At 49.0% G+C, this 10,562-nt stretch overlaps 5 protein-coding genes across 5 annotated transcripts; 2 read left to right on the forward strand and 3 right to left on the reverse strand.

The window, feature by feature from the left end:
* Positions 1–1,051: 1,051 nt before the first annotated feature.
* On the forward strand, positions 1,052–1,657 carry FOIG_16116 (uncharacterized protein; the record flags this gene model as incomplete). The annotated part of the gene is made up of 2 exons (XM_031217542.1): positions 1,052–1,390; positions 1,451–1,657. 2 exons carry the CDS (start codon positions 1,052–1,054, stop codon positions 1,655–1,657), a joined length of 546 nt encoding a protein of 181 aa, XP_031052741.1.
* Positions 1,658–2,626: 969 nt separating this feature from the next.
* FOIG_16117 (uncharacterized protein) lies at positions 2,627–4,441 on the forward strand (the record flags this gene model as incomplete). The annotated part of the gene is made up of 1 exon (XM_031217543.1): positions 2,627–4,441. One exon carries the CDS (start codon positions 2,627–2,629, stop codon positions 4,439–4,441), a length of 1,815 nt encoding a protein of 604 aa, XP_031052742.1.
* Positions 4,442–5,253: 812 nt separating this feature from the next.
* Positions 5,254–6,059, reverse strand: FOIG_16118 (uncharacterized protein; the record flags this gene model as incomplete). Its single annotated transcript, XM_031217544.1, has 2 exons — positions 5,254–5,867; positions 5,930–6,059. The coding sequence occupies 2 exons, from the start codon at positions 6,057–6,059 to the stop codon at positions 5,254–5,256; spliced, it is 744 nt and encodes a 247-aa protein (XP_031052743.1).
* A 736-nt stretch (positions 6,060–6,795) lies between these two features.
* FOIG_16119 (uncharacterized protein) lies at positions 6,796–8,094 on the reverse strand (the record flags this gene model as incomplete). Its single annotated transcript, XM_031217545.1, has 1 exon — positions 6,796–8,094. One exon carries the CDS (start codon positions 8,092–8,094, stop codon positions 6,796–6,798), a length of 1,299 nt encoding a protein of 432 aa, XP_031052744.1.
* Positions 8,095–8,978: 884 nt separating this feature from the next.
* On the reverse strand, positions 8,979–9,789 carry FOIG_16120 (uncharacterized protein). The gene has a single exon (XM_031217546.1). The coding sequence runs from the start codon at positions 9,663–9,665 to the stop codon at positions 9,084–9,086; it is 582 nt and encodes a 193-aa protein (XP_031052745.1). The 5' UTR covers positions 9,666–9,789; the 3' UTR covers positions 8,979–9,083.
* Positions 9,790–10,562: the final 773 nt, after the last annotated feature.

Consider the following 10,562-nt stretch of genomic DNA (forward strand, 5'->3'; position numbering starts at 1 on the left):
GAGGATCGGTAGAGTAAATCTCCCACTCCAAAATGAATGAGGTTCGGTAGAGCATATCTCCCACTCAGAGGATCGGTAGAGGAAATCTCCCACTCCCTAAGTCGGCCAGATGCACAAAGCTGGCAGCATATTCAAATTTTCCCTTTTTTTTTCTCTCTTAAAGGTTTTTTTTTTTTTTTTTTTTTTTGTCTTTTTTTTTTTGTCTTTTTTTTTTTGTCTTTTTTTTTTTGTCTTTTGTTTTTTTGCTTTTTCTTTTTTTGTATGTATGTCTTGGTTTTGTCTTTTTTTTTGTCTCCTTTTCTTTTTGTCTCCTGTTTCATAGATATAAGATGTATCCTCCATACATTAATCCAGGCCGTGCCGTAAGTCAATTGTAGATGGACTAGTAGGCGCCCGTGTAGACTTGATCGCTTCGCGTCGTTGAAACCTCTAGTGATGTGTTTGCTTCGGCTGTGACGGACAAATTTGGTCATAAGCAGGCTCATACCGTGCCAAATTGGCGGCGGCGGCTTTTGGCTTTGGTCCAGTTTCGGCCGTTAGATGAAACCCTCCTGATTGCCACCGTGACAATAAGGCCTGTAGCGTCTGCTGTACATGTGTGTGAGCATCCAAAGCTGGACGCGGCCAATCTCGGCTTTCACAACAAGATTGTGAGCGGCCGAATATGTGCGATTTGGCGACGTTCTTGAACGCGTGGCACTCCGTCCGGTTTCGACCTGAATGCTCACATATGGTTTGCTGTCCCGAGGATTGGCCATTAGACACGATGATTCTACATGGCACATCGGCAATTTTATGACGGCCATGGCTGCCCACGCTAGATTCTGACCAAGAGCGGTCAAATCGGGCTCCTTTTGCTATATGTCAAACTAGGTAACCATCCTGCACGTAAACACCAAGTTCCAAAAGTCCAAAAATCGCCGTCGTTGGGTGTTTTCTGGAGGCGACCGCGGCCTGTCGTACAAAAACGTACAAAACAATTCCATTTGCGCTCGAGTCAATTTTATCTTGGGATCTAACTCATAGCTGCGAGCAATCGAGCCCTGACACAATGAGCATCCAAGACCTGGCGCAGACTCACTGCAATACTATACAACATGCCACACAACAGCTTGAGCATCCAAGGCTCGATACTACCTCACCGCAGGAGGAACGGACTGCTCGTCCTGCCGTGCGACGCGCAAGGCGGGGTGCCAGGGGACGGGGTCCCGGCAAACGCCTCAGCATGAGAGATGCTTTCGTTGACGGAAGCACCCTGCTCCGAGAAGCGGCCAGGCTTGCGAGGTTCGACGGCATGTCTCTAGACTTGTGCTTTTGGGACCCGGGCTGCTCGTCATGGGTTGGTGTGGAGCCTCGACCTTCTGGCGTGATAAGCCGCAGTATTAGAGAGGTACGTCTTGGTGGTGGCCGCTTTACCCAACACTACCCGATAACTGACTATGTCCTAAAGTTCGAGGATGGGAGAGCGAGATTCCAAAAATCGTTGCGCTCTCTACATAATAGATTGGCCAAATACGTCGAAGCATATGGTGTCCCTTGTCGTTTTAAATGTTTCGACCCGTTCAAGGAACAATGGCTTGTCACTATCGGGGCGCCTGCCGGCTGGCTCATGGATTCTCAGGATTGGAAACGCGCAGTGAGTATAGACCTGAAGTAAAACACCAAACCTCACAGCTGCTTACGAAGCCTGAATAGTGTGAAAGTCGCTTGCCCTATGAAGCAAGATGGGAAGCGCGACGCGATCGGGAGATGGCCGACCCAATCTCGACAAGTTCTCAAGATGTAACGAGGAAGGGAGGGCGAGAGGGGGAGAGAGAGAGTGTGTGAGAGAGAGAAGGAGGAAACACCACTAATCTTGATGGGTGATTCGACCAGCAGATCTATGTGATGGTTCGGACACCTGTGAGTCTAACTTTTAGACTGTATCTACAACTGCGAATAACACATCTCACCAACACATGTAATTGGCCGACATCGTGTACAAACACCAATAAGCTGGTGCGTTGTCAATCAAAACATATTTTCGCATCTTCTTTACAGTAGAAGAACGAATATTGACAAGCAAGCAATCGTGATCCGAATGAATACTACATGTGTAGACGTACAGTAGAGACAGGGAGTGTGAATACGATGTGACGACAACCTTTCCTGTCTGTTTCAGGATCGAGAGCGTGTTTGGATCGATGCCCCTACCACAGAGATGTACCGCTCGATCGGGCTGCCGCGCATCCCATCGTAGCAAGACAACTTAACTCGGACGCATCTATGGACGGGGGCCAACTGCTAATGGTGCTTGTCAGAGGTACTGTGCCAACAGTAACACAAATTTCGTCCAATTTTGTCTGCACTCTTTCTTCTGATGTTACAGGAGTCCTGTGGTCTTATGGCCTAAAGTATGCGTGAGTAGTTCCTCTCGATATCGATGACCGAGATCCATTTTTGAACAGCTTCAATAACCACCGTATATCTGGTTGGGTGTACGTGAATGGTGACGCGAGAGCTGTGCGTATAGTTGTATAAGATGAAGTCAAGGCATCTCAATGGCAAAAATTCGAATATAGGAAGAATAAGCCTATACAGGAACTACACCTGCATTTAACCCGTCGACAAACAAACGAACCAAGCCATGCCATCGCTTGACCAAGAGATGACGTGCGCCACAGGTCATCAAGACTTTGGTCATCACCAAGCGCCCAACCATCAACGAACATCAGTTATCAAATGCGACATTCTCATCATAGGCGCTGGCGCTGCCGGCTTAGCAGCGGCCGCCGCGGCGCATGATCCGGGGCTCAGAGTCATCCTCGCCGAGAAGGAAGATCACGTCGGCGGCACGACTTTCAGGTCCGGTGGCTGCATGTGGATGCCCAACAATTTCCTCATGCAGGGAACTGGCATCGAAGATAGCAAAGAACAAGCCGCCCGCTACATCAATGCTGTGGCGAAACTTACATGCTCAAGTCTTGAGGAACAAGCCTTCCATGGGCGCCTACGTGATGAGCGTCTCGACGCATTTTTGACGCAGGGACCCGAGATGATGAAATACTTCAGAGACCAGGGCTTCCGATGGATGGCCAAACCGTCCCAGTTTCCAGACTATCACCCGCACATCGAAGGTGCGGTCCACCATGGTCGCACCCTGGACCCCGCGGTTTTTGATGCGGCAAGCCTAGGTCACTACCAGAAATACCTTCCAAAACCAGATGGCGCACCCGTGATCCCCCGATTCGAGGACTTTCGAGTCTTGACAAGGCTGCGTTCCTCGGGGCAATGTCGTGCAGAAGTTTCGCCTCTTCCAAAGGGAATGTCGAGGCCTGTGTCAATGGGTCGATCACTGGTCGCTCAGCTCCTCAAGGTGTGCAAGGAACATGACAATGTGGAAATCTGGACTCGATGGGAGCTGAGTGAGCTCTTGCTATCTGGGCATGATGGTGGTGTAATAGGAGCAAGGGTTCAACGCAGAGGCAGTGACGAATCTGTTGACATCCACGCATCGCTGGGTGTGATCTTAACCACAGGAGGTTTCTCTCAGAACCAGGAGATGAGGGATGCATACCTCGCGGGAACAGCCACGAGCGAAGCAACTTCAGGTATGCCGACCAAGGCGGAATGGAGCCTTGCATCTGACGGAGACGCCGGCATCGCGCTGCGAGCCGGCCAAAGGATCGGTGCTGGTAGCGCACAGCTCGGCCAAGTCTGGGGTATCCCCACCATGATCGATCCTAGGACAGGGAAAGTGACGGAGGCCATGTTTGCCATATCCAAGCCGTTCTCTATAGTAGTCGATGGCCGTGGCCGCCGCTTCTTCTCCGAGTCGCAGCCCTACGGTGAGGCCGTTAGGTCCATGTATGAGAGAGCGAACGAGGACGCAGAAGCGGCCACATTCTGGCTTGTCTTTGACCGGAGATACAGAAGAAGATATCCCATTGGGAGCCTCAAGAGCACCTGGCAGATTGACCAGGCTGTCGAACAAGGCTTGCTCTTGCGCTCGGATACTATTGACGGCCTAGCTGAGCAGATGCATGTGCCGAGCCGCAACCTGCAGACGACGGTGGACGAGTGGAATGAAATGTGTGATCAAGGTCGAGATAAGTATTTCCATAGGGGCGAGGACAAGTACCAGCAGTTCATCGGTGATCCAACTGTGGTGCCGAACCCATGCATGGGCCCTGTCAAGGAAAGCCCCTTTTATGGCATCAGAATCTTTCCCGGTGATGCTGGCACGAGAGGCGGTCCTCAGACTGACCAGTTCGCAAGAGTACTGAGGGCAGATGGGAGCGTGATCTCCGGTTTGTTTGCTGGAGGTAACGCATCAGTTGCGCTACTTGGAACTCAGGGCGCGGGAACGACACTCGCTCCTGCGATGACCGAGGGTTTTATCGCGGTGAAATATATGCAGCATCTAGCTCGTGGCAGCGGCGTAATCGTCGAGGATCGGTAAAAAGAGGCAGTCCAAGAAAGTGTGTCTGGTGACATAGCCAACATCGCCTGTATGCTCTGCCGCAGCCGGCCCAGTTATAGCGATAGATACCACGAATGTACGAAGAGGAAGTGGCAGAATTTGATACCGGGTGTGGGGCGATACGGCCGTGTATATTAGTCGGTAAATGAGTGAAGACTTGACCACAGGCCTTCTATACTGTACAACGTACTCCGCAATCTACGTCGTGATGGTTGCAATTGTCCTTGTTGTATCCCATGGACGTGAAACCACCAAGGCACTCTTGATCAAACTCTGTCCACCCGAAACGCTTGCAGCTTTTTGCGTCACAATGACGGAAGGGGATTGTCATCTCTTACACGGACGGTCTCCTTATTCTTGCTTACTGCATGGTTTAGTCGCAGCCAACCCTTTTCCTCTTGAATGTGAACACTTGGCAGCGCGCCACACTAGGCCCCAAAATTCTCTACTTGGTAAAAGAAAATTGCGACATTTTTATATTTAATGGAACATTAATGGGAGTAGTTCGTACTCTAGCATTGTTATAAATATGTACATATCTTGAACAAGATAGCCGAGTTATGCAATGAGTTCCTGTTACGTCGAAACTCAATATGCAGTCGAGGTACGCAACAATGAGTAGAGATGGTCCCAAATGCGTGCCCTCGGCGAGATCACAAATAACTGGGTTGAGCTCATCGGCAGTTTGAGCTTCTTATCTTGAAACATGCAAGTGCCCATGTTTAAAAGCAAGTCTGGACTTTTCATAAACTCGTGATAACCGCCGTTCCATCGTGAATGACTGGTTTCATTTAACCGTAGAACCAGTAGAGAGTGGTGTAAGAGGTGCTGTCGGTGCCTTTGGCCTTGCAACCGTGAGAAGCACCACCTGCGGTCAAGACGCGGTAGACTAGGGAGACGCCCTGGCTGCCACCAGCATCCCCCAGGTAGAGCCAATCAACAGCGCCGGTACCTTCAGGGCCAGCGGGAGCAGAAGCGGGAGCCCTGATACCGTCTATCTTCTTAGCAACGAAGAGCTGGCTGGCCTTGTCGAGGTCGAAAGTGGGGACACCAGCAGCGTTAAAGAAGTGGCGACCAAGGTAGGGGATGCTTTTGCGGAGACCTTCAACCTTGAGAGGTTGTTTCTTGGGGAAAGGATTGGTGAGCGAGGCACCACCGTCATCATTGCGATTCAGAGGGACTTTTCTGGTATTAAGAACATCAGAAGGGAGAGAAGCCCATTTCTTGGCTTTTAAAGACGAATGAGCTTGACCTGGATAGAGGCAGGTAACGTCGTAGAGCACAGCCAAAGCACCGATGGCTGCAGGGGTAACACCAGCCTCAGCGCAGCTAAAATTCTGAATACCAAACCCAAGGGCAATGTGCTTTAGAGTTACATCTCGAGGAGGAGCGGGGAGTTCGGAAGCTGTTGGGCGTGTTGGTGAGATACAAGACGTTAAATAAGGTTAAGGGTGGATCAACACTTACGACCGCCATTAACAGGAAGCACAGGTACAGGCTTTCCATATTCACAGCTAAAACTTCGGCCATGATATTCAACAGGTGAGGCTAGAGCCAAAGCAGCTGAAGTAAAGATGAGAAGAGAGCTAGCGAGCATAGTGAAGGCGGCGAGGTGCGATGAGGTAGTTGAATGCAACTTTGGGAGACGTCAAACATATGACAACGTATAAAGGGAATCGAAAAAGGAAAAGAAGAAAATACAATGTTTATCAATTTTGTAGATCACCAATAAGTTGAAGAAGCAGACGATACTATGGGAAAAATGCAGAAGTGGACTACAAGAGAGCAGGCTTATATACAGGCCTCGGCAATAACAGATACCGCGCGACAAACTGTGCTATAGTACATACGAGCTGTCTTCAGGTGGAAATCAAGAGTTTCCTGTTACGCCCAATTCCTTGGGCTCGTAGCATAGCAGACTGGCTGAAGGACTAAGAAGAGAGAAGGAAGGTGGGATCGAAAAAGGGGCAGAAAGCCGGCGAGCATTACGTCCTAAATCCTACCTCATCACCTCTTGGATCATTACCTCGACTGCTACCTTTGGTAGCCAATTACCCAATCTCCAACTTATATTCGAGGCACGCAGTATCCTACCATCCTCCATTGCCATGATGACTGATATCGTTCCTTGAGATCCGTCAAAACGATCTTGAGGCTGTTTCAAGAACTTCCACCAACGCCAGATCTTTTAAAGAAAAAAAATATCTCTGCGGGAAAAGCCATCCTGTCCGAAGGGATTTCTATATTCTGACCGTATTTTGGACAGATTTCGAATGCGTAGTCAATCTTGGATGAGTCCTTCCTGTAGCTTGTGATGCATTTGTCACCGGCTTTCATTGTTCTATCAAATATCTACAATCCTTTGCCATGTTCAATAACAGTTCACCATCCTTCTGCTTGAGACCGAACATGACTGAATCGTAAAGGCATTTAGGCAAACTTGTCTCTCCTCCATTGTATGAGTTTGTAGCGGTCGTGGTCTCCAATGTTGTCTTTGATGGCGAAGTTACGAACGTAGTTGTTTCTGTCGACAAATTTGTTGTTTGTTTGGCTGTCTGGTCTGCCGAATCAGTATACGGCGAAGTGACGCCCTTAGTCGTCGCCCTCATCGTCGTTGTCGCCGAAGTAGGCAAAGACGAGACGAGCGGGTCGGGCGCTGCGTCCGCCTTCGCGGTCTTAGTTTGCGTTGATGTGTGTTCAGTGAGAGTAGTGTCTCTCAAGACTGCAGCCGATCCAGTTGATCCGTGCGGTTGTGATACTATCGAAGTGGTAGCTGTATCTGTAGTCAAGATTGATGGCGGGCCAGTCTTAGCTCCTCCTGAGGGCTTCTGAGTTGAAAGGTCTTCGGACGAAACTGTGCGTTCTTCCTTGAACGAGCTGCCACTCGGTTTCTCCGTCTTGCTATCATGAGAGTCATCTGTTCGTGGAAGCGTTGATGTTGTTGACGATGGCGATGATGGTGCCGTCTCTAATTTGGTCGTGTCGGTGATTGACGACCGAGCAGATGACGCTTCGGTTGCCGACTCCGGAGTTTGTTCATTCTTACTCACCGTATCCGTGATTTCGGATGACACGGCACTGGACGAGACATCTGAGAGTGTTGATGTCCCTGTAACTTCGTCGATTACAGTGGCGTACGATGAGGCCATATCCTGCCGAGCGGTTGAAGTTTTGACCGCTTGATCTCCACTGATTGTCGGTTCCGTTTCAGGCACATCTGCTGACTGAGTGGCCTCGGACGTGGCCGAAACATCCGAATGGTCACGCTCACTCGTATGAGCGAGGCTGTCTTCTTCATCTATTGACGATGGGGCTGTAGGCTTCGATGTTGCACTGCTCGGTACGTCACTTATCGACTCTGTTGGCGTATGGGCTTCAGGTCTGGTGCCAGTCTCTTTACCTTCTGTAAAAGGCGGGTAGGGCGTGCCGGCAGATTGAGTTTCACCCGCGACCGATGGAGACGATGGATGAGAGTCATCGGCAAACACGGTGCTAAATCTAGTGCTAGTCTCTACCGTCTCATACATGGTGCCAGTTGATCGATGACGATACCCATCAGCATCGGCAACGGACGTGGATTCGGGAGTTTCTTGTGTCTCAGTTGTTGGATCTACTATGGAGGTGTCCGACATATCCTTAATGCGAAGGGAAGGCGGACATCCATCGGTCTACTTTCCTGATCGGGATGGTCTGATTGTGACATTGTAGCTTAGTTCGGGATAAATTAAATTTATATTTGTGGTTGGATTGAGCGCCTCGAATTCTGGTTCAGTGATCCCCAAATCCCACATGACTACCGCAAAGTTCTGGCCTCTCTCTGGATGCCACAAGCCTATACCGCTGGGATAATCGCACCTCGCGTGAGCTAGGGCGACCAAGGAAAGAACAATGACTGACTTCATCGTGAGGTTATCCTACTTCAGCATGCTAGGAATGAGACCAAACTGACGAAAGGGCTGGGACCTGAATTATATCACTGCTTCTCGTCGCCAAGTCTCTTAATGGACGTTCGGTAGAACCTGAGGTAGCCTAGTTTCCATTGGCGGCAAGAAGCTCCACCGTCCAAAATCGAGGGTCGATCGGAAGCAGGGAAGCGAGATCAAAAGCCAGATCGACACCAAAGTTCGTTTAGGGCTAGCAGATTCCGATATCCTGGAAAGTCAATGCAATTATCATGTGAAAGGCACTAAAATATGGCAGTCGATACGAGACACTATAGATTGATGATACGCAGAGCGTTGGTACGTCCATCATTATGCGCATTGGCATTCACGAAGGCCAAATTTCACTTTATTCGGTGCTGGTCATCAGCGACCCCACTGGGCACGCCGAGATAGGCTGCATGGAGAGTAGGAAGCAGCAAAAGTGGCCTTCATATTCTTCAACTCCAGCAATGGCATCAGAACTCTAGATAGCTTTACTATGCCATAATAAAAGAAAGACGGAAAAAGAATAAGAAAGGGGAGGGAAAAAATAAGAGAAAAAGAAACAAGGGTCCGTTCAGTTTAGAAAGGGGACCAAATGCGATCAGTTAGAATCAGAATATGTTGTATTCGATTTGATGATGCTGAAGGCTGGCTCTGAATAACTTACTTCATCGGTACCAAATGGCTTCGACTAATCATAAGAATATACGGTGCTCTCGAATCTCTCCACAGATGCGGCCAATCGTGTCTGCAGACGAGCTTCCCAATACATCTTCTCCATCAGGTTGTGAGAGTATGGTGCTATCTCGCTCCTCCCGCAACACAAATTCATCTCTCTCTATAAAGAGTCTGTCGTCTTCTGTTTGATGGTGTCCTGGAGCCCTAAGTGGGTTCTCCTGTGTAGCAAATCGTAAGGCTTTGCGAACGCCGTGAATAAGGTAACTGATGGCTAATATTTCGATAACCTTGGAACGCTGAGTTTGGGGAACCATGCAAGCCTGGGCCTCAATAACGCTGCGAGATATCTCTATCCTCGTACGATGCGTGCCGAACCTCTGATCGAATGTCGAAATCACTCTCGCCAAATGGTGTTCGAGGTGCTCGCGGATATAAACATCAACGTGCCCGGACGCAAGGATTGTCTGTATCATGCTATGATATGTATCAGAACGCCGCATTGCATCTCGGTGAAAAAGAAGCAAGGTCGCTGTCATTCTCTTGCATGAAAAGTTTTCTTCATGAAAGTTGAGAGCATGATTCTCGAGTTGCTGCGCCATTATCGCGTTGGTATATGAATCGGCAGTTGACACGACGTTGTGAAGGGCGACAAATATCGGAATAGTTGATGGTACCTAGTTAAGGGTTTCAAGCTAGCTTGGCGATGAATTGAGTGGTTGCTTGGCTCTGGATGAAAGCAGGGCTGAAATGCGAACCAGAAGTTTTTCTTCAAACCAAGTCCCTTATATACCTCAAATTACCTTAGCAATATACCAGGTCAGCGAGATAGAGTCAGCCCAGAGTTTCAGTTATACAACATCCACCTCTATGATAGATTATGTAAACGAACTACGCTATATTCTGATGCATCGAGCTCGGATTAGACGTTCTAAGATCATACTAACCATTCCCGCTTCCAATAGTCTAGGGTAAGTGATAATGTCCGTTCACAACACCAGACCTCTCAGCCTTCACTAATGTATGGCCCGGGAATCGAGGCCGAATTAGGCAGAAGGAGCAGAAGGCGATACTCCCCTGGTGGTTTTATCAGCAGTTAGCCTGAACAACAATGCCTGTTCACAACAAAGTTTGTTCTACAAATAAAAGACTGAAGGGGTCACTTTGAAAGGTATAACGTATTTGATAAGCGAGTGTCCCAGATAAGCGAGTGTCCCAAAAATCCTAACCTTCTCAATTAAATCAGCAATAAAAACACCACAACCTATTAGATCAATTAAAATCAGTCACTATACTCTTCCATATTAACCTCAATTACCTCCTGACAGGTCCTTGCATTATGCCCAGCCTTGCCGCAAGTCCCACAGTGCCAAACCCTCGGTCGACCCGAACTTCCTTGACCACCACTTCTCGACGACTCGGCCGCTACCTGCGTATCAACATCCATCTGATCAATTACTTGTGATGCCTCTTCTATAGTTAAAGGTCCTCCTCTCTGT

The sequence above is a fragment of the Fusarium odoratissimum genome (genome assembly GCF_000260195.1).
Source record: "Fusarium odoratissimum NRRL 54006 unplaced genomic scaffold supercont1.66, whole genome shotgun sequence".
NCBI classification, from domain to species: domain Eukaryota; kingdom Fungi; phylum Ascomycota; class Sordariomycetes; order Hypocreales; family Nectriaceae; genus Fusarium; species Fusarium odoratissimum.

What these genes read in the sequence shown, in the direction of transcription:
- FOIG_16120 (XM_031217546.1), bottom strand. Translation starts at nt 9,665, where the DNA reads ATGGCGCAGCAACTCGAGAATCATGCTCTCAACTTTCATGAAGAAAAC.